Source organism: Grus americana, chromosome 3, assembly GCF_028858705.1.
Source record: "Grus americana isolate bGruAme1 chromosome 3, bGruAme1.mat, whole genome shotgun sequence".
Lineage (NCBI taxonomy): Eukaryota > Metazoa > Chordata > Aves > Gruiformes > Gruidae > Grus > Grus americana.
This window is the reverse complement of record NC_072854.1, coordinates 88106873-88131309: the sequence shown is the minus strand read 5'-3', so window position 1 is coordinate 88131309 and position 24437 is coordinate 88106873. Positions and strand designations below refer to the sequence as shown.

At 37.1% G+C, this 24437-nt stretch overlaps 1 protein-coding gene across 7 annotated transcripts in view; it reads right to left on the bottom strand.

The window, feature by feature from the left end:
- SPAST (spastin) overlaps positions 1-24437 on the bottom strand; it is a 41669-nt gene that overhangs the window by 15979 nt on the left and 1253 nt on the right. The window contains exons 2-11 of one of the 7 annotated variants that reach the window (XM_054822785.1): positions 20892-20978; positions 19490-19573; positions 13779-13874; positions 6898-7085; positions 5701-5834; positions 5276-5369; positions 2712-2786; positions 1406-1477; positions 801-876; positions 185-276 (exon numbers count right to left, since the gene is read on the bottom strand). In XM_054822785.1, the coding sequence (XP_054678760.1) occupies positions 185-276; positions 801-876; positions 1406-1477; positions 2712-2786; positions 5276-5369; positions 5701-5834; positions 6898-7085; positions 13779-13874; positions 19490-19573; positions 20892-20978 (998 nt within the window). The remainder of the gene's footprint in view (positions 1-184; positions 277-800; positions 877-1405; positions 1478-2711; positions 2787-5275; positions 5370-5700; positions 5835-6897; positions 7086-13778; positions 13875-19489; positions 19574-20891; positions 20979-24437) is intronic. The other 6 variants (XM_054822786.1, XM_054822789.1, XM_054822788.1 and 3 more) reach the window with 6 other exon arrangements.

The window sequence follows — 24437 nt, the reverse complement described above, 5'->3', positions numbered from 1 at the left end:
GGTAAAAAATTAACAGCAATAGAAAAAAAAAAAAAAGCTGTTTGCCGACTAAGGTGGAGGGGGAGAAGAACAGAGCTAAGCCCCAGCAGCCAAATCCTATTGTGCTTCACATGTAGCTTGTACTGGCACCCACTATGTTGGCCAATTCAGCTAAATCAAACAATACTCAAGACTAAATACTTACACCATCAAATTCTATTAAAAATTCTGTTTTTAGACGCCTACTAGCATCATGTTCACCTTCCCGTCTTTCACACAAAAGGCTATCAACTTCATCTGAAAACAAAGAAATACATCTTAATTAAGCATATAACATTAAAGTCTTCATATTTGCCTAAGTCCTTCTGCTAATATAGGGCTCCAGTAAGAGAGATCAGATCTCTGTTCCTCAGGAGACAGGCAGATCTTGGTGAAGTTTAAAAGCTTGTATAACATGTTGTCCTTTGAATATGTAACACCAAGCACAGATAAAAAAAATCCTGCTGATAATAAACTGCAACTCTGGACAAGCAAAACCCATTTTCATGTTTGAAGTTTAATACATAAATGGACTTAGTCTGTAAAGGTAGTACAGCATTTGTGGTTTTGAGGGTATTTCTTCCCACTATTAACACCAATTAAATAACACAGAAGTAATCTAACATGCTCTATATGGAACTACTGATTAGCCAGCAGGTCATATCTGAGACACTTGTTCTACACTGCAGAATTACCCAAAAGAAGTTTACATAATGATTCCAATTTCATAAGTCAAAGTATTTAAGAAAATACACAAAAGTCAACATTATTTATGGTCTTACCAATAAAAATTATAGAAGGCTGAAGTTCTCTGGCTACTGCAAATAGAGCACGCACCAGTTTCTCCCCTTCACCCACCTAAAACAACAATAAACTGTTTTTGGAGGGGGTTTAGAGAGTGTTTATTACAAGAGAGCTAACATAAGGACCTACAGAAAATCTTGCTGATAACCAATCGCACTCAGTCCATTCACCACAGACTATCACTAGTGCAGTATTACATATGACAATATTGTTTACGTCTTAAAAGAAAGATTACAACTTCACTTATGATCACAAATGAGTTGTCAAGAGATTTTGGTACCTAAATTATCACAGAGAAAGGGAGCTGGGACCCACTTAATTTACTTTTTAAAGAAGAAAAAACCCACAAGCACTCATTTATATGACAGCCAGGATCATCCTGAACTGCTAAAGCCTTTGACATTGAGTTATCAGAAGCACAAAACAACGTTTTTTACTCCACAAGTTTGTTTTTTTTTTTTAAACTTTATATTCGGTATAGGCTAACAGTTCACCAAGGACTCATCAGAAATCTCTGGCCTTCTTAAGACCCAGTTACAGCATGTGTGTTTTCAGATCAATACGATTTACAGCCGCTACTTACGTATTTTGAAGTTAGGCTCGCTGCACTTATATTAAAGAAAGTAGCATTTGATTCTGCAGCAACTGCTTTGGCCTAGGAGAGAGGAAAAAAAGGTACTTTTTAAAACATCACATTGAAGATACCTATCTGCTTCTGTAGCTAGCAGTTACATCCTGATTGATGATTTTGAAAACCCCTATTCCTTCAAAGGGAACACCTTGTATACGCTACAGCACACATCTGTACAGTCCACTTACAAATAGGAACACATAAGTGGTCTAACAACTACAGAAATTTCCAGCCTCCCTTAGACTTCTCTAATCACACCATCTCCACAGCCAACTACAACTTGCTTACTGAAGAATACAAGCCTCTAGCTCCTTTCAGTGTATCCTGAGCAGACATCTGAAACAGTTTTAACTCATTTAGGGGGGTAATTTAGGGTAGCAGTTGGATCAAATCACATTAAAAATTATGGGTGTTTTTTCCCCTCTATACCCTATCTATACAGAAACTGTTTTCAGAGGAAAGCTAGAAAAAAAACGTCAGTTCAGCCAGAATGCTCACACAGAGTACCCTCTTTAACAGTTTCTCCATATTCAAGCAATTACGATTCTCTGGTTATACAGTTTAATTTTAGTGATTAGTAATTATGTTCCAGTATGTAAAACATAACAGATGAGGCAAAGTGAGCTGCTCAGCATTCACACTCCTGTGCTTCAGAGCTGATCCAGCTTCAGTATGAGCAACGGCAGCGTGCAGCTGCAGCCACGCCATGTGATGCAGGACAATGCGCCCGGCTCAGCTGCATCAGGACACCCCACGCTCCCTGGCTGATGCACAGCCATCTCCCTCCAGTGCCCTGAAGCCAGCACATGAGGCTGAGAAAACAAGCAGCAGCCAGACAGTTCCACAGCACTTATACTCCTTGCATAGCAGTGTGGAAGTCAGACAACCCCCTTTCTTGCTGTTGTCTCCTTCCTCATTTCCAAAAATGCACTTCTAGTATATTTTGATGGAGAGCAGACCATTTGTGACTAATCACTGCTGTACACTGTTAACCATGTTACTTTTACTCTCTCTGAAAATGAAACATGGACTTGCTAGTTTAAGTTTTAAAGTATTACTTGTGATATTGAAGAGAATTAAATAAAGAACAGTTAACTTCCTCCCCCATAAAATCCACAGTTAAGAACAATTTTGCATTTTTATATCAAATCAGCACCATAACAGGTATCCAGGAAGAATATACAACACTCAAACTGAAAGCCACCCCTCATGGTTAAATTTTTAGCCCACTAATTCATGCATGAAGTAATTTTCTCACCAACATTGTCTTCCCATTTCCTGGTGGGCCGAACAGCAATAATCCACGTGCAGGAGCTCTAAGTCCTGTAAATAACTGAAAAGTACATCATTGTAAGTTACCTTCAAAGACTTAAAGAAAATGTTGATTTACCTCTGTAAGAAAATGGTTTAAGATTGAGGAATGGCTCATTGACTAGCACTGGTAGCAACAGTAGCAGTGCTAGTAGCAGTGTTTTTAGAGAACTACGTTCTGTTGCTAACTTGACCTAATGCATGTCGTTGTTTCCCATAAAACAGTTAAATTACATTATGATCATTCTGTGCACAGAGGCACTGTGAAACAAGTATAAAAGGCAAGTAACACATTCATCGTGACAGACCAGCCTAACAAGTTTAAAGCATCAACTCTATTTAAAAAGGGGGAAAATGCAGGTGTGTAGGACAGTTAAAGCAATGTTCCTACTAACTCCATATGGAAGAACCACTTCATCTTTGTCTCTTTTTTTAATTAAATTAAACTTGAGAAGACTTAAGCTTTGACCGAAACTATTTAAACCACCTACTCTCTCCACATGCTACTGATAATAATCTCCTCCCTCTCACTTTGCATTGGATTCATCTTTCCTACACTACAAAATTGCACCCATAATACATAGCATCACAGCAAGCAAATCTACAAGTTCTCATAGAGCACATCTAATTAATCCTGCAGCCTGTTTTCCCCAGCACTTTGTCTTTACCACTTTCAAGAGTTTTGGAGTTCCGGTTTTGGCCTCACACTCACCTCTCCATTACAGCTTCTAATAATTCCATCAAACAAAAGGAGTAACAGGGCATCACTTATATATAACACTGTGCCCAAACACCCCTGTTGGCAGGCACTCCTTCCCACGATATCCATAATAAGAAACGGCTCCATTACCAGCATAGTATTTTTAAGAGGACCGACTACAGTTCAGCCGCAACTGCCATTTACCACTGAGACACACTAAGCTTTCAAGGTTTTTATTAACAGACTAATCATGCTAAACATGGTCTGAACTAATTGCTACTGTTTTTTTAGCGTCTTACTGCTGAAATGGTTGCAGTCATGTCTCTAGCCAATGTTTTCTATTCTTTCACCTCAACCGTTGCTCTCCCACAAAAATACCATTAATTGGCTTGTTTAAACATTAATTTGAGTTCAAAACTTCATTGATGTTCAAATTTAATTGACTAAATATTGCCCTATAGTTGCCACATCTATTATGTTCATTTACAAGGAACAAAACCAAGGAAAGTTTAAAAATCCACAGGATTCTCTGTCCTCCTTATCTCAATATACACCGAGGTCAGGCCCACTGTTAGCTATAGTCATTTGAAAAAGACCTTATTGAAAATATCAACTGTTATTGGAAAAAAGTCATAACTCTTCCAAGACTCACATCTCAAAGTCATTCCTACCCAGCTCATTATATTAGTGTTACTGAACAACAAACCTCACATACTAAAGCACTGTAATAACAGAGGGTACAGTGACATTTTCCTTCTGCGTAAGAATACCAGAGCATGCATATTTGATGCCAAAGCTTTGCTTTCCTCAGGCCTAGTATTCTTGTGATGATATGCCAGGTTCAGGGTTTCTTCCGCATGACACTTCAAAACCAGAAACTGCATTAAAGGAAAGAGGAAGACCACAGAGCAACTCCAGTCAACCGTCGATGTGACAAGAGACCCACAAGGGAGCAAAAAAGAACAGAGGAATTTTGCTTGAATCATCAGCGCTGCAGTAAATTATTGCATGCAATTTCTGCAAGAGTCCAGCAACTTTCAACAAGTCCAGCTTTAGAAAACGACCAATTTAATTTTTTTAAAAAGTGGCTCAGAAAATTCCAGTAGTAGACAGACCAAACCTGAATCTAGGCAGTCATAGTAGTTGAGGTACCACTTATGATAAATCAAATAAAAGCCTAAATGACCAATTTCCACTCAGCAAAGAAATCCATCCTCAAATATTATACACCTCAGTGTACTTGCTTGTTTACTACTACGATTCTTTGCATCCTCTCCTGCTGTGAACAGACTATTAAGAATGTCTAACCAACATCCACAGAGAACATGACCACAATACCAATTTAATATTTTTCAGATCAGATAGTGTCATGACTTAACTTACCTACACAAATCTCATCTGTTTCACTCTTTCAATTCTGGCCTCTGTACTTTACATGTCTGTATAGGGTTGGATAAACAGCTATAGCTACCTGGAACAGTCTCACAAATTTTCAGGATTTGGTTGGTTGGTTGGTTGGGTTGTTTAGGGGTTTATGGTTTGCTGGGGTTTGTTTTGATTTTGGTTTATTTTTTAAGCTATTGCCGCAGTCATTTTCTTCAACATTGACTAACCAGAAGACAAGGAATTTCATGGTAGTTTTTTAACACATAAATTCTTCATTCTTCTTTTCCAGGATGGCTATCACCACACAGCTACTGACAGCAATCATAACTAGTAAAGGCAGGATTCAAGAATCACCACTTCATGTGTGAAGCACAATACATTTCTTTGATTCTGCCACAGAGTAATAACAAAAACCAGTCGCTTACCTCAGGTCTAAGAGAAGGAAGGATAACAATTTCTTGCAAAGCTTGTTTAGCCAGTTCCTGCCCTGCAATATCATCAAATTTGACAGCTGGCCCACTAACAAAGAAATGGAATACTAATTAGTTTAACAATGAGATACTCTTTCAGCTGCAGCTGACTAATTTAATGCATTTCACTATTTATACAGAACCTTTTTGAGGAAATCTACAACTTATATTGCTGAGCATTGAAAAAGAGAAGCACATTTCTGATTTGAATTTTCATCCTTTTGCCAAAGTAACAACAACAAAAAAAAATCCACCAAAACAACCTCCCAAAAACCCAAAACAAACTAGAAGTACTAATTTTCATTCCAAGGGGACAAGACTCTACTGAACAAAAAACCGGGGTTTTTTGCATTGAAAAGCCTACTGTTCTTCAGACTTACCTATCAACAATCTCATTCAGGATAAGATTAGCAAGATTACTGTCCACATTTCTAAATATTTTCAAGTCTTTCTTTTTTCGAGGAGCCGTGGTAGGAGTAGAGGGCTTATTTGTTCTGCTATTTTTAGGAGCAACCTGGAAAAAGGAGAGAAAAAACCAAAAATAAACCAAACTCTATACTTTTAAAGCATACTGTTAACAAAATTACTTCTACATTTCATTTGCTCCAGTAAAACCTAATACATTAACAAATACCAGATATTCTGATGCTATATTTTGCTATAAATCATACTATCATATTAAGCCAAAGTTAGAACATCTTAGGCTACAGTGGTGAGAGGGGTTTTTTTGGCTTGGTTTTGTTTGTTTTGGTGTGTTTTTTATTTGTTGGTTCGTTGTGGTGTTTTGTTTTTAAGATAATTCATTACATTTAACTGTGGTATTTCCCCTACCACACTCTAGAATAGAGCATCACAAACGGTTTCAGATTCTCAAATACCTATAAGCAAGAATTTCTACTGCTGTCATACTTTGATAACAGGCCATTTAAAAGCATTCATATTTTAGCAGCAATAATGTTTAACAACATTTATATTCTGTCCATTCTGCTCTTTATTCTACTTTACTGCAGGAGTAGCGGGGGAAGATAAGGATCAAAGGGAAAGAGATGGGTCGGAAGATATGCAGCATTTTTCTGTCTTATTAGTATAGGACACACCTTTGTATTTAAGTCACAATCTAACCATAATTTGCTTTTCAATGTGGTTGAAATACAACCTGTGCATGCATGCTTTGGAAGAGAAGAAACACGTCAGGGGAAAATCTTTAGTTCTTGAGTAAGAGGGGTTTTTTCTCCATCTCTTACAAACTGGGAGTGGCATTTATTTTTCTCCTAGATAAGCTTCAGCCAGTTTCCCATGCAATTTTCAAAACAAATATTATCATTTATTACTGTGATTACAACTAAAATCCATTTGTCCATGGAGCCACCCAATGTCCCCTGATTTCCAAAATCCACTCTACAGCCTACCTCAAAAGGCTGGCCAAAAAAATCAGGTGTTTGGTTTTTGGCATTTTTTTTTCTTCCAAAAACTTTTTGCTATTACAATACTGTAACAAAGGCAGTAAATCCAAAGGTTATCCTGGAATTGACATTGACTTTCCTAAGTGTATACTACTATATTTATCCTCGCCATACCTTGTGAGTTGAAGCTGCAGGATTAGGTGCTGGTCTAGACACAGAAGATGATGATATCCCACTGTAGCTAGGAGTTCTATGGTGACCTGAAAGACCTGTGGATCCAGTTTTTGCAACAGTTTTTGAACGAGGAAGGGAATTACTCGTGTGTGTTAAGGGATCCTTCTTTTTTGGAACTGCTCCACTTTCTATAAAGAAAAACCAACGTCATGAGAACATTTTCAGCAGTCATGCTTTTACCATCAATTCTAACTTGAGGACAGTATTGTTGAGACATAATACAGTATTCTAGCAGAATAATATTAGTTTTTAAAGAGGCTTAGTACTTTTAAGAGGATATTAACTGTGGCCTTCTCCTAAAGTTAAATTTTGCATTTTTAGGAGCTCTCAAAACCAACACTAGTTAGCCACCTTAGAAAAGATGGAGATGGCCAAGTCCTGTATTAAGGGAAGAACATCATCTGTTCCTTAAGACAGAAGACAACAGAACACAAGCCAGAAGATTTTCCTTCCCAAGAACTCGTAAGAATATTCATTATAATAATCCCCAAATTTCAAGCAATTAGATCCAGAGCATTCATTAGCCATTAGGTCCAGAGCATTCATTCCTTAAGTGATATTAGCATGCTAGTTACTTTGGATACTAGCTAACACTAACTAGCACCTTCCACACAGAAGCTTCACCAAGGCACTTTAATTTGGGAAAATTAAAATAATTATACCTGCAAGCAACTATCAGGAGCTTTTTCTCAGAACTTTGTTTCACTTCAGGAATCTCAAGGGGTAAGCAAATTCTGAATGGACAGCTCTGAAGCAGCTTACCTTCCCACATTTAAAATTAAGTCTTAAAATATTACATTATACCACTGAATTCAACCACCACCACCACACATTCTGTTCGCACTTGCTCTAATTCACCTCCATGATGGAGCAGAAAGGTCTCAAATCTGGTGACAGATATAACAACATACTGGCCACAGGTGATTAAACTACAAAAGGCCATTTTGGTCCACAGTAAGTGAAATAACACTTGTTTTCTACATTCTCTGTACAGAATACATGATAGAATAAGGTTCCTTGGCACAGAAATGGCAAGCGTAAAACATCAAAACAGAGACTAAGAGGTAAGAATGTGCTACAGTGAGCACACAGGTTGGTCAGGCTGGTTAACGATTAGAGCACAGCATCAGATCAGGGTTTTTGGTGGTGAGAATACAGTACTGGAAGCTGTCTGGTACAGTAGTGTTGTCTGCAATGAAAACAGTAAATGCTGTCTTATTTTATATCCTTTTAAAAGGATTAAGAAGCCTTTTGATTAGATAAGAGAAATATGGCATCAGAGGTAAGGAAGCTCAAGATGGATTTCAGCTACAAATTTCTTCACTAAGATTTTAGAAATATTCAGCTCAGTTTGTCTTGTTAGTCTCAAGCAGCAGGCCAGAGAACTCTGATTTTTAAGGATGTTAACAGCTTTATGAATAATTTTTAATTGCAATATTATTTTTCACTGAACTGCACTTTCAGTAGAAAACATCATAATTTTGAATATTGTGTTTAAAACATTCAAGTAAGAATACTTCAGTGAAACAGTATTATGGAAGGATTAATTAATTACTACCATGTTCTCAGCCTCCTTAAACTTAAGTCTTGCATACTACCAGGAGCAAATCTTTACACAGTCTGCAGTTATGCATGGGTTGAACTACCTGGCTAACGAGCTCCTAAAGCCTTTCTTCAGTCACAAATCTACCCCTTTTTAGAGGTACAGAAACTCTGCAGGGGTCATCATAAACAAGGCAGATGTATCAATATGCAAAAAACAAGGGAACTTGAAGAATATAATTAACTACATTTACCTGTAAGATATTTCTTGTAAAAAAACCAACCAACCAAAAAAACCTGATTACTGACTAAATCACACACAGATCCAGAGCTGGTTACATTTACTTAGGAGATTCCTGTACAGGAATCTCCAAGTCAAAAACTCTTCAAAATTAGGCAGACGTAATAACTTTCAAGTTCAAAAAGCAGCATATGAATCTATAAAAAAAGCTAGCTACTCAACACTTTGATCAAATTTAATCAAAAGGTGGCACTCAGTTTGGCAGCTGTTTTTTTCTTCAGCCTCATTTGCACAGCTGGCTTGAAGTCAACATGGGAAGGCTTCGAAAAAGCTAAAGTAGTTTTTCTCTGTCTCCTTCACCCCAACATGTTGCTCAATTATCACACTTTCCCATCTATTGAGAACAATAGACACATATTGCAATTTTAAGAATCATAAAATTGCACAGGTAAGGAGTATTTCTGGAAGCTGGAAATGCAGGGAGGGAGAAGGAAAAAGAGAAGGGTTTAAATACAAATTACAATTTACTCTAGCTGTATCTCCAGGAATCAAGACCACTAAGTTGACATATGTTCTGTGGTCAGTCCTGATGGGTAGCACAGAAAGAAGCACCAATGCACTACTCTTAACGTAGCTGTTCAGTGTCAACTCCAGAGAGAAACTTAATTTTATCTACAAATTTTCACTGAAGAACAAAAATGTGATCAAACTTCTCAGAATTACAGTTTAACTAAAATTCACCTATTTCTAAAGCGTTAAGTGTTTTAAAGCACGTGTATGTCACCTGCCAGACTGATAGCCCCTACTGTTTCATTACGTAAAAATATATATTTTGCTGTAACAAATGCAAAACCCCCAAACCACATTTCTTATCCATTTGTATTTGTCAGCTGCTGAAAGACTGAAAATATGCTGCAAGCAGCCTTAAAACCTTTGTAATATCTCCAGCAGCCTTTTGCCAAACGTTTCACCATTCCGTATAAAACGGTAAGGACGTGCCTAAAATATGTTTAATCACAGAGAGAGACCATGGCATTTGTTCAAGTGTATCTGAAACACTGAATAATTCAATTGTCTACTTCATATATACTTATAGGATAGCAATAGGAGCTTGATCATTTTGATTTTATTCTTGACTGGGCAGAATAATTTACTTTAAAGCTCCAAGCTAACACCACTAGATCATACAGAAAAAAACCCCAACAGATTAAGGCACTTCTTAATAAACAAGTTTTTGCTGCTTTATAATTTCTTAAGCATAAAAAAAGAGTTTAAATGAAAACTAGCAGCAGCGGTTCCAGTACTGCAGAACAGTTTCCAGCCTTTAGTTGTGAAACCCTAAAAATCATCAGGGAATATTCCTCAGAAATTCCTTATGTATGCCTATTGACAACTGATATGAAGCGACTAAGAGAAGTTATTACATGTGGTCTGTGGACCCCAAGTTGGAAAAAAAATATTTCACCAGTCTAGAATTGTCTGCAACTTTATGTATATAGTTTTATTTAAAAAATAAATAAATCTTTAAACTGCTTAGCTATACATTTTCTGCAAATATTGCATGGAAAAATACATGTAGCAATTGCAAGACTGATAGTTATTCAGGATCAGCATTCGCAATAGCTCCAAACCAGTAATTCCTTCTAAGATTATATTCAGATGTTTCAAATAGGTAGATTCAAGTAATAAAAGCTACCTAACAGAAAGCTTCAGCAACTAACAAGGACATGTTCTACATTTCAAATGGTAGCACAGCTCCACAGATCAGGGACACAGTTGTTCTTTCTGAATTGACAGAGCCATGTCAAAGATCTACTCTTGCGAAATTATGGTGTTAAAAACAATCTTATTGCTACTTGTTCTTCTACTTGGGAAGCTCCTTAAAAAGGCTTCAGTATTAAGAGTAGAATTTTTGCAACTTGAAAACCGTTGCCAATATATGTCTACTATTAAAGACATGCCAGCAAATCCTTCCAAGTGAAAACTGAGATAAAATACTAGCTACTTGCGCAGTGCTAATGTTGTGGTAAGAAAGAAAAACTGAACACTTTCTGTGATTGTGTATCATGCTGAGATTTACCCATTAGATGTAAAATGGTACACTGGAATTACTGTAATACTATCAGTATTGTATGCCCAGTAAGTTCATAAAACTCATCAACACTGCCTTTGGCAAGACGGGTATAATCTCCTTCCCAAGCAAGTTTAAAAACAAAACCCAACAACCCACAACGCAAAGGGAAACATGCACGTTTGAGTAAAAAAATACAGCTAAATTGTTTTACATCTAATTTAAGATTGCTATGAGAACAAGAATGATGGATATTAATAAATATGTATTTCAAAATAAAAGTCTTGGGTCTTGTTCTTACTCTTAAGATGAGTTACTACATGGCCTTCTGCAACTGAAGGACTGGTGATACTGCTGTGATGAGGTCTAATAAAACCTCATTATAAATCCATCAGATACATTTTCAAGAAAAATCTCTAGCTAGTCAGGCAAGTTAGGAAACTATGAATGAGGAAGACAGGGATAGGTAGCCATTCGTGCTAGAATCAAGTAAATAGGTCTGAAAGGCTGACACAAATAGTATCTTCAAAGAAGGAAGAATCTCACATCAGTAACATTTTGGAAATACAAAAAATGTGCAGTATAGCTGCGAGAATAGAGTATCAGACAGAATTAAGAAGCAAAAACCATCTTTAAAGACTCTGGTCTTTAAAGGCAAACGAAAGAAAGCAAAACACTTTTTGACCAAAGAACGGATCCACTTTCTGGACGTTAAAACTATGAATGACCATATTTCACACTTCATAAAATCCTGGACTTTTAAAAAAGTCCAGCCTGATTAGGCAACAGCACAGGTAATACTTTATGTAGACAGAAAAATGAAGCTTATGCCAGAGTCCTGTGGCTCAGTTACCTCTATTGTCTCAGTAACAGCAGTCCTCTTATCTCAAGTAGCCTGCAAGCTGATTTTGTACAGTTTTCTAAGAATTTGTTATCTACTTTGTGTTTTCCAATGATTGCAGCTGTCCATGTGAAAATACATGCATAAAGGAAGTACTTTTAAGAAAAAAGTGTAGCACCAACATGTTGTTACAAACAAGACTCCATGCCCCCATACCCCCCAAAAAAAAGAAAAAAAAGAGAGAGCGCATGACGGAGAGTAAGCATAGGCACCAGCCAATTAAGAAATTCAGACATCAATTAATAGGCTGACTTTCCTAGTACTATCAAGGACCCCACAGCTGCAGGAGAAGTTCAGTACTTTGGGTAAACCTCTAACTTCCACAAGTTGTGAATCTAAAGTTTACCTTTGGCAATGTAAATGCAAATGGAACAAGCCTCTTGAAGTCTTGTTCAGAGTAATCAGTAGATGCCTGGTACCTAACTCTTTTTCATGACCTGCTCTTTAGTCCTTCTGTTTCTTCTCAGATCCCACTGAGGCTGGTAAATGAAAGTTTCTCCGTTAGCCCGCGTTCCTTTTCAGAGAGTGGGAAGACTCTTAGAAAAAAAGCATTCCCAGAAGACCATGGCCCTTTGCAGTTGTTTTGCTACCCTTTCCTCCACAGTTTTGCAGAAGTGGTTCAGTCATCCATCTTCTATAATATGACTCCAAACGGGTAAATTGACTAGTATCAATTTCCACAAGTTTACCAACAGTGACCAACTCTGCTACAGGAATTTCTGTAAATAAAAACACCTGCCACAGAATGGCAAAATGTTTCTTCCTGTCCAGTAGATGCCAATGGATATTCTATGCTTTGTTACTAACAGATCAAAGTAGCTAAATTAGCAGTTTTAAGAGTGAAAGTCTAACCTTCTCCTGCAGCATCCAGTTCTGAGATACTCTGAGAAAAAGGTACAACAACATATAGAGAAAAGAGTTTAAAGAAAAAGCTGTTCGCATTGAATCAGATGGAGCACGTTATCAACTTTTACGTGATATGTCTATTTGTTCATTCAATCTCTACCCAACCAGGTAAAAAGAGCAGAGTGGTAATGGATCATTTAAGGTAAAGAGTTCTCAAGCTCAATCTACATAGGAACTTACACAGAAGAGCCATATTAACTAAATCTTTTTGACAAATGCAGTTAAAAATACCACACACAGAGTAATCTAAAGGTCTCTAACATGACATCGTTCCACTATAAGTTCTCATACATTAGAAGGAATAAACCCAAACAGTAAGATGACTTCAGAACTAGAAATTGAGCTAAAAAGAAAGACAAACCATGTGGTTTACACTGTTTCAAGTTTATTTAGTTTAAAAACTGAATACTGCTCGACTCAGTAGACAAGCTTTATGAATTCCATTGCTTGTTAGCTCTCCATTTTATTTAACCTCATTATAGTCTACTGTAGGAATTATCAGTTGAAATCACAGTCGTAACAACAGCTTACTGCTGGCTTAAAACATTCCCTGAAGACAATTCAAAAACCTCACAAATTCCTTGTGTATGGACAAACAAGTTTACTTCTGGATATACTTTAGTATCCCTGGTGCAGTCTTCTGAGAAAGGATAAACACAACCTTCTTTGACAGAAAGCAAGAGCTGTTTTTTCCCCCCTTGTTTTAATCATGTATCACTTTCTCATAGTAAAAAACCCCTGACATTTAAAGCAGCTTAATGCAAATGCACACTCACAATATCACAAAGGAAGAACTACTTATGTAGGCACAATATATAACCTACATGTCCTGCATTGACTTTGACACTTTCTAAAACAGGTTTAATTTAATTCCTTTAAGTATATAACATTAGAAATATTCTCTAAAACATTGTCTTAGTTAATAGTTTTGGATTCTAGGACAGACATTGTATGAGAGAACTGAATACTACAAAATAAAACAGTGTCATCAAAGCCATAGAAAGGATGGAATGTATTTTATATAAAGCTTTTAAAAACAAATATAAAGCAATTTTTTAAAAGATTGGTGGGGCCAGAACATAGCATTGCATATTTTTCCCTGTAATACACCAGAAACTGAGAGACATCCCCTCAATAGGCACTGGTAAAACCAAACCCACCTGACTGGAGATGTCCATTGCGGCATGCCAGGTTAGTACTGTCATTATAGACCTCCATTTGCGGCTTGGAAATTTGCAAAACTGCCTGCAGCTTCTCTACATAATAGACAGAGGGGGAGGGAGGAAAAAGGACAAAATAAACAAACAAAAAATAAAAATGAACCAAGAAAATTTATGTATGTTGAATACACAAATGTCAAGTTTGGCTTTGTTATACTTGATACAGGGTTAAAGATAAAAGGAGTATTTCTGTCTATTCTACATGTTTAGCAAATTTCTAAGAAAATTCTGTCAGTATGAGCATGACTGAAAACACCTTTAAAACTAGCCATTTACAGCTCAGTTAAGTACAACAATCTTCCCATCTAGTGACTGTAGCTACTTCCCAGAGCAATGGTCAGGATTAATTCAACTTCATTTACTAAATACTTGTGTTGATAACCCATTTTTGAAAGTCCTCCCAAAGGCATTACTTTTGAACAACTGCAAGGAGTCATCACTCTCCTGCATATCACATGTTTCACTTCAGTAGTAACCACCAGTCAATATTTTACAGAAACCTCAACTGTTCAAGCAAAACACCATATACACATTACGATGATGTCTTTCAAGATCTCTATTTAGAAATACAATTGCCTTGAAATTAAGTTAATAAAATTGTCATGCAAGCTGTGTTTTTTAAGAGGATTAACTTCAGAAACATCTGAATACAAGATTTATAAGGTCAAAGATTGAGGAGAAAAAAAATTAAGAAGTCATGATAAACTAGCCAAAGAGGTGTAAGGCTGCAAATGACACAAACCAAGAATTAAGTCTCAGGACTATTTGTTCTCCACAGCTCACCTACCATTCCTGCTTTTCCTACTGCAGCTAAAAACCTCTAGGACTTACTTCTGGGGCGCTTTACAGCCTCTCTCACCTTTATTTCACACCCCTCCCCTTTTTTGTAAAAACAAAACATGGTTTGTAAAGATGCAAGGCATACATTGTTACACTCCTTCCCCCCTCTTTTTTTTTTTTTCTCCTCCTCTCCCCCAAGGAGTACTTCATTACCAAGAAGCTACAGGAAAACAGATGGCCAAGTAGAGGAGTGATGTCCTCTGGCAACATGAAAGCACATACCGCAAAAGAAGCTGAGTTCTATTGAAAATGTGCACAGCCAAGATCATAAATGCCCTCACTGGAGGAAGAATTGCCACTCAGAGCTTGCAGATTGTACAACGAACAAGCATAAACACTTCCTTGTTTCTACTTCGTCTGTTGCAGATCTATGGTCTTTCTGCTTCATTCCTTTCTTCTTCTGTCTGCTCCTGATCACTCACCACTTATCTTCCCTGAAAAGTATCTTTAGTCCCAATAATTTAAGTAATAATAATATAAGTAATAATGTCCAGACTGAACAAGATGTGGTTTAGAGTGAAAACTTAGTAGCCACAGGCAAATATGAAAAGCTAAAGTTCAAGATTAGCACGTGCACCCAGGGTTTCCTTTGTTTTAAACTGAAAGCATTGACGAGTCGGGTACAGTAAAACAAAAAAATGTTAGTCACACAAGAACAGTCTACAAACAACCACAAGGTTTGTAACTTGCAAGAAGTTACCCAAAGAAACCTCCCTCTAAAGAAGTCTAAGAAAAGTCCTTTTAGTATGGCTGACCACAAACACAGTGTACTATTTTAGTGGGCACAGCACTACTGAAGGAGACAGCAGAATACTCCCTGCCCAGTGCGTGCAAGCTGAATGGAAAGCACATAGAGAAGCTTAAGAAACAAAATTAGTATTAACAGCCTTGGTAAGATACTAGATAATCAGTTAAGTTTTGGACAACATTTCTGAACTTTACAAAAAACTTTCTAGCAAGTGACCATAATAAAATCAATTGGCTTGGGCAGGAATTCAGGAAATGCTATTTGCTTCAACACTACAGTTCACAACTGAGGTTTTACCACAATTATCAATGGCTTAGCAAGTTCCATATATTCAGGAACTCCAAAACTGCAACCAAAAAAAACATAATCCAACTGTTATCCAGTTTCAATTCAGACACTATCTTCCCATCACATTACATATTAACATGTAATTTTAATATTGCACATAAAATTACATAAAGCGAATATATCACCTTTCTTGAGAAACAGTGTAGCTGTAGAGCCATCTGGAATAATGAAAATAAATCGAGCTATTAAATATTATTCCAGGGAGTTAACAGGACATTCTATTACCTTCCATTGAAATGCTTTCTCTCTCTGTCTCCAGATATTAAAAAAAAATATTTACAGAATCTCATTCATTATTTCTCCTTGATGATACAATGTTGACATAAACCTACCCAATAAACACCACTGCAGCCATTATCATATTTAGGCAACATTAGACCTTAAGTTTAAGGTAACTGATTTCGAATGAAAAAACCTGTTACCGTATAACATAAGCCTGAAGCAAAACCACCATCACCTCTAAGAAAGTGGAAGAATCCCAAAAGGTGTCCATTGAAGCCCATATCCATACATGCACAGAATTATTACCAAAGAGGATACTGATGAAAGATATTTGAATTGCGTGCCACATGCATACTTTCAACCAAAATATTGAAGCTACACATAGTAAACAGAAAAGCACTTGTGCCAACAGCAATCTGATCCCCTCCAGAAAGTCACTCTGAAACGGGAGAACACAGATTGGTACAACATGCCTATAGCGTTAGAATTGAATAGCGTCGCACTGGACATTGTGGTTATCTATCTTCAGGAACGGCAAACTGCTGAGTTTTATGTATCAATTGTAGAAAACAAATATCCTCCTGCGATTCTAAATGTATCAGATATGATGACTCTAAGATGGGTGATCAGTCACACAGGAGAAATCAGGTCCGCGAAGACCATCAGAGCAAGATTTATCCACTCATCTAAATAACTGCACAGCTAACACCCCCTAAACTATGTCAAAACCAGGGACTTCTACCAATTCTAATGGTAGAACCTGGAAGTCTCCTGACAGCCAGCACAACTCAATATTGTCACTGGACTGCCAAAGTGATTGGGTCACCTCGACATGCTCTGAAACATACCTGGAGTCACTTCTGCTTTCAGGCTATGTCACAGTACAGCTTTAAACAAACACAATACAGTAATTTGGGCTCAAAATATTAAAGCCATCACCCAAGGTAGGTAGCTACATCCTCTTGGTCTAACTTTAAAAGGCATCGGTGTTTTGATGACACATGGTGATAACACATGGGTGTGATCGACATCACAACCCCATCAGTGGTGTCATGCAATTTAAACTTACATTGATAATCCAACACACTTCAAAAAAAAAAAAATCAAACCACTGAGCACTTTTAAGGAGCAGTTATAATCCATATGGTTTATTTTTCACTTTCTATGTGTTACCAATGTAACTTGCTTGACTGGATGGCATGTCAGCTAGGCAGTCTGCAACCACATCTCCATCTAGCAAGCAGGATGAAATATTTGATATTATCTACTTTAAATCTGGTTTATCCTGCCAGCAAATGCAATAAAGGACTTGCCTATTCTCCTTTAAGAAATGGGAGACATTTCACAGCGCTAGAGGAAAACACTCTTTGATCTTAAGAGTTGGATTCATAACGGAAAATCACTTTATTGAACCTTAAGAGCTTCAAGAGCCTCTGGTTTACTTCAACTACAAAAGCATCTCTACACCACTTTAAAACTTCCAAATATCTGTTACTGTAAGTAAAAAGCTAAAAGCTGTGTTTAGAATTGCACATGCAATTCAACTCTAGAGTACCTTAAATTTCCACAAAATCCAGGTAAAATGACATATAAAGTAATAAAAACAGATGTTGTCAATACTTGAAAGTTGATTAGATGGTATAACAAATATACTCAAATAGATCCATAATAATCAAGCTTGCGGGGATTTAAATCCATTGGAATATCTCTCCAAACAACATCTTTTTCCTTCCTAAACGGCAGATGCCTTCACTTGCTCCTTTCCATCCAAATTTTGCTCTCAGGTACATTGTTTGAGGCAGATCCTTAGTGCAAGCTAAACAAGAACCTATGCAGAACAGAATACTAAACTTCTGATATTTTCAAAGTAAAAATAAAATAAAATCATATTTGGCATCAACTTACTGAAAAAACACTATTCTATCTGTTTAGTTTTCAACCTGCACTCTGAATGAAGAATACCAATAGCACGTGATCACACATTCTGGTAGTAAAGACGAATGTACCAGCTTGACTTCACATTTAGGTTTTTTGCAATGTTTACCCTTTTTATCTTTTCAGTCAGAGCACAGCAAGCAAGCAAATTATCAACATCGCAAGTGCTACTGCAGTAATACAAGCAACAATGAAGCACTACCCACAAAACCCAGGCATTGCTAGATCAAGATTCAAAGAACAGCACATTTTTTCAAAGAAATCCTAGTTACTTGCAATTAGGATGTCAGCAACAAGCCATACCTTATCAAAGATTGTTAGCATGTAATCACTCACTCTCTTGTTCCCTAGTTTATATTACCTCTGGTCACCCTTTAACTCTAATGAGTAGAAAATACCTTTTCTGCATATACTAAGGTTCTACCCACAAACACCGGTAAGAAAGCATAAAAGCCAGAAGCCTCTTTCACCTCATGTTCCTTCTCTTCACTTTTTTCAAAAAGAACTAAGGACACCGGGAACTCAAGGGAAACAAAAGGGATTCACTTTCTTGTGGTTGCCAAAATTTCCCTGCCAATCACCAGGCAGGGCCACAGAATCACAAAATGTAAGAGGAGAAAAGAACGTGAGTTTTCTTGTCTGCTCTATACTTCCTAGGAGAGGGAGTTAGAAGAACTCAACACAGGACAAGATTAAAGCTGCAGATATGCAATTTATAGTCAAGTACTCTCCCTTAAAGTGCAATTTAAAAAAAATTATAATATTTATTTTCATTTTACTGCATGAACTGAATGCATTTCCAAAGTTCTCAGTTTAGAGGATTCACTACGCAAAGCTGTGGGTTTGTTGCTTGATGGAGGGGATCTTTGTCTGTTTATCATGCACAGCAAGATGCCATTTCCAGTCCCGCCTGGTTTACACTGTCCATTAAGAGCTTATATACAACAGTTAATTTTGATAAAGCTACAACTATATAACACTATGCTTCTGAAAAGCAGTGATCTTACCTGCTATTCTTAAAATAGAACAGTACTAGATAAAAATTACGAGAATTAGGATTTCACAACCTTATGGTCTACATAATGCAAAAAGAATTATTATTACAGTACATACCAATAATCAGGAAAATTGTTATATAAGTGACAGCAAAATTAACAGAACATGAAGTAGTTACACTTACTGAAGGCACACTTAGCACTCATGATCAGCAATATATCATATTTTACTACAATTCTAACACAGAAATCCTAAACTAACTCCAACAAGAGTTAGTCAAGACTCCCTCAGTTTGAGTGAAGCGTGCTATGATATAAAGACTTCTCAGTTACTTTTACACCTATTTCTTAAGGCACAGGGAAGTGGGTCATGAGATTCCAATTTTCAAAATCCACCAACAGCATTGAAAAATTATTACTCTCATCTAAAAACCAGCCTTGAGACCCTACACAGATAATGACCCCTTCACTTTAAAAATCAAAGTAAAATTTCAGAAGAATGCATTACATGAAGTTGTGCAAGAAATGACAAACTTTCCAAAGTCATGAATTGTAACTGGTACCTAAAAGCTGCAAGCGATCCTTGGCCATTGCCAAATTTGTCATCATTTTAGATTGCAGACGTCGAGCCCGTTCACACTGATCACCTTACAAAGAAAAATCAATGTTAAAATACAATTTGGCAAATTAACTTTTATAAGTGCTAAAATACTGACACCCAGCCTTCCCTCCTCTTCCTCCCACACCTTATCTACCCCCTCCACTACGGAACATCATTACAAAACTAACGAAAAAATCCTAAAGCTTTCTATTTAATCAAGAATTTAAAGTTAGTTGACACTATCTGCTTTATGATATTGCTCGTAGAGTGGTGGGAACCTAAGCATTGCTTTGTATATTCTGTAACATCTCATGCTGACCTAATATATGTTCTTTGTCACTGCATTTTTTTTAAACAGAAGCCAAATAAAAAAGATTTCTAAAAAGCTTGAAAAGTGACTAAGAGGCAAGTACAATTTGAAATAATTCGCTTTGGCAAAATTGACAGATTTAAATTCAGTTGACTGTGTCCCTTTACATTTCAAAACACACAGAATTACAGACAATATCACTGCTTCCTAAAACAATTATGTCTGTTTATGTTTGTTCAAGTCAAGCTTTTTTTTTTTTTTTTAACTGTGCAATTTAGACAGGTTGTATCAAATGCCACTGGTATTGCTTGATAAGTAACATGTCACCATAAACTGTTCACAAACATTTCTAAACATAACTGTGGAACAAAACAGCAGTCTGCAAAAGCAGTTACTGGTCTGGTGGGTTTTCTTGGTTGGTTGGGGTTTTTTTTTGGGGGGGTGGGGGGTGGTTGTTATTATTAATATATTATTTTGAGGACTTCTTCGCAAGTCCTTCACTACACCTATGTCTCTATGGTACATACCTGCTTCTACACTACAGCTTAAAACATTTCCATACACACAGATGGCTTTCTTCCTTTGCTGGAAATGTTCAGCTATTTTGGCATAAGCTATTCAGAAACACAATGCTAGCCCATTCCAAATCGGGGTGTTTCTGGTTTAATTATACCGAAGGGAATATAAAATTCTGCATAAGTGAGAACATGAACAGTCAACTTTGGCAAATCAAATCAGAACTCAGTATTTTGGCATTCACATTATATAAGAAATCAAGTGTTTTACTTTCGAATTTTCATGAACTGCTTATGATTTTGGATAGTCTGAAAATATTTGGAACAAGATTTGTATGTGTTATAGACCAGAACATTAAGGTAGAACAGAGAAATGGACCAGTGTTCACCTACGGCTATAACAGGAATAAGAAACACTCTTGTGAATGAATTCATACAGCAGACCATTCCTAGCACCTACCATATTTAGCAATATTGATCCCTCACTTTGAAGAAGCCATAAACCAAAATCTTTTCCACAAAACTCAAAACTGGCTTACCTTGACCAATTACTAAGACAGCTATTCCTTTTTCCAGTTCTTCAATTCCTTTCTTATACCATTCAACAGCTTGTTCCTTTTGTCCTGCTTAAAAAGGAAGTGAACCCATTATTTTCTGTAATGAATTAGAACTTAGGAATGGTTCCATATAACACTGCGTGAAACAAGTAAGAGGAATGAAGAGATATTTGAACAAAATTCTATGATTTAAAGAAACACTTAAAGGGACACTGTCAACTTTGTATCTACTTAATTTCAAATACGCTTTTCTATTAAAACCAGGTACTACACCAGCCTCAAATCACTTTTGCCTGTTTTTCTCCACCTGCCTTAAAAAGAAAAAAAGGTAAAAACCACACCCACGCCTACCATTCGTTCACAACAGAAATGGTGAAATTAAGTGTTTTTCTTTCTGGAACATCAAATTGAGACATGCCTCTTAATCTTCCAGTGAAAGCCCATGCCAAAGTAACGCTAGAAGCACAGAAACTCAAGAAGAAAAGCAACGAGTCTAAGATACTACACAAGTGAGACAAGAGACACTTTTCCTCTGGTTAACTTTTGTACAGAGCAGCTCATTTGTCATGAGGGTATTTCTTTGTTCATCCTGTCATGAAGCTGTGGTATTGCAGGTATATATCAACTATCACACGAAGTACATTAATGTAGAATTTAGAGTACATCTCTGTACCAACAATGCCCTAAACGAATATTACAGCAAATACAACCATGAACATGCCTATGCCTAACCTATACTATCTGACACCATGACAGCAAATAACCCATTGAAGAGATATGAGTATCTACTTCACATTGCTCCCCTTCTATAAATACTCTCCATTAAAAAGCTACTTGCCTGCATATGGAAACATACTTTTGCAAGTTAGCTATGCCACACTAAGCATGCCTTTCCACACAGAAATACAGCACGTTAGGTATTACAATTTAAACCTGGTTAGTATTAACAAGCTGCCAGTGCGAGAAAAAACAAAAATGCCTAGAATGAAACCTTCAGATACCATTAGCCTGGTTTCAGAAGAGATAAAGTTTCACAAAACTATTCCTAAGTGCCAGTTACCAGTGATTGTGTTGCTTCTGCACTCAAATCTTTTGATAACTTGAGTCCCAAACCTATTTTCTAGCAAATTTTAGTGCCAGTAAAAATATTTCAATGCACTTCTAGAATCTTCGTAAGGGTTTTCTCTTGCTCCTTTCCAGATACAAAGCCTTTTAATAACATTTGGCAAGTTACTCTGTGCAGGTAATTTCACGCTTTGCTCTTCTTACCAACACAAACCACAGGAGCAGCACCTTCCTACAGTCATGTATATCACACACCTTGGGAATCATTTTATTACTGCCGTTTCTCTGCCAGCCTCATATATCCTGACTGCTAAGGACAAAGCTAGGTAAATTAAATCATCAGTGACTTTGATGCTCTCTGTAGCCATTTTTTTTCTTTAAGCTTCCTCCCATCACCTATAGAAACAGTTTTGACTGCAGTGTACGCCTAATGCTGACTACAGCTATTAGAAATCAAATTTGAGATTATTTCAGCCACCGCTGCTACTGCCTAAATTGCTTTGCTATTCGGAAGAGCAGTTGCGAACATGCCAAGCTCTTCATTAAAATCTCACTTCCACCTTTTAACTGGAGAAGTCTTAAAAACAATATATCAAACCGAGCTGTTTGCAAAAGTAGCGCTCTGAATCCGCAAAGAACGGTTTACCAGTTCTCAGTGATTAAGACATTAAAAATATAATAAAAAAGTCACATTCCTTAGAAGTCATTAATTTGCTGTACTGGGTCTGGCTGTGATAGAGTTAATTTTCTTCACAGCAGCCCATGTGGTGCTGTGTTTTGGATTTGTGGCTATAACAGTGGTGATAAGACACCAATGTTTCAGCTATTGCTGAACAGCTTGCACAGCCTCAAGGTTTTCTTTTTCCTGTTCTGGATCCCCAGGGAGTAGGCTAGCGGTGCAGAAGTTGGGAGGGGGCACCGGCTGGATGACTGACCCAAACTGGCCAAAGGCATATTCCATATCATGTCATATAATGCTCAGCTGTAACAACCTGGGTAGAGGAAGAACAGGGTGGGGGCTGTCTTCCAAGGCAGCCATTGCTCAGAAACTGGCTGGGCATTGGTAAGCAATTGCCTTTGCATCATTTGTCTTCCCCCTAGTTCTTTCCTTTGCACATTAACACGTCTTTATGCTGAAACATAACTTTTCTCACTTTCTGGTCCTCCCCTGTCCTGCTGAGGGAAGTAAACAAGCAGCTATGTGGGTGCTTAGCTGCTGGCTGTGGCCAACCCACCGCATGTACCTTCTCAGTCCCAGGAAAAGATGTTAAGCTTGATTTTGAAAATACTAAAGCAAGAATATTAAATTTGCCCAATAATTCAGAATCATAAAAATTACAAGAAGTGCTATTATAATTACTAAAGCGCGCATAGCTTCCAGAACAGCAAAAATGCCACATAATTAACAGGATATTATAGTCCAGAAATCCCAAGCATTTCACATACTATGTCTAATAAATTGTCTTCTGTTGGAAGTTAGAAAAAGCTTGTTTACATATCAAACAAATTCAAAGGTATGCATGTATTCCAGTAAAACCAGATAAGCAAATAACAAATCTATGAATTAAAGCAAAGCGAGTTCTCAGTGAAATGACTACTACATTTACAGGGTTGTAACAGCTTTGCAACTGCTTGTGTTAGCAGCAGAGACTTTTTCCTGACTAAATAAATGACCTGTGCAGGTAATTCTTATATGGCAACACTAAAAATATCTCTAAGGCAAGTCTGTGATTAAAATCAGTATTTGAAGGCTTAACCTTCAAACCACCAACAGTCACAAGCCACAACAGTGGAAGAGACCCCTGATAATTTAAGGCTTAGCTACTATTCACAGAGCAATCATCAACACCACTGAAGTTTTAAGCTACCTCACCTTCTTTCATGCTTTGGACCTATGACCCTCAATGCTCTTATACTGTACATCTGTTCTGAACTAACCTTGCCGCACATGGTGGGTTCTTTTCTCCCAGAGCTTACCACTGCCACTCCCAAGTTGTCAATGCAAAGCAAGACACATCCCTTGCTTTTATGGTGCTCTCAGCATGTAGCTTCTATTGAAGGTCTATTCCCATATTTTTAACCTCCTCCTCTAGGATAACAGTTTCACTGAAGCTCAACTGAAAGGGCGTAATAAGGTATTCTGATGTGTCCAGACAATTTTAAAACCTAGCCCAGCATGCCCCTAAGGACTACCTTTTGGATGCTGACAGTTGTGCTGCTGCATTTGGACTAAATACCTAAGTCAAATGCACTAGCAATTGCCCTTTTTTTTTTTATCCTCTAAACAGAAAAAAACCATCCTCACTCCTGCATTTTATTTAATCGAACCCTAAACATCCTCCTTAAGGTCTTCTAATCACATAGTGATAGGGATTTTTTCAAGTAAGTGTGTCAGATTAAAAAGCAACTGCCAAAATGTGAATAAATATTTCTTTCCTTAAAAGTCACATGACTCCAAATGGG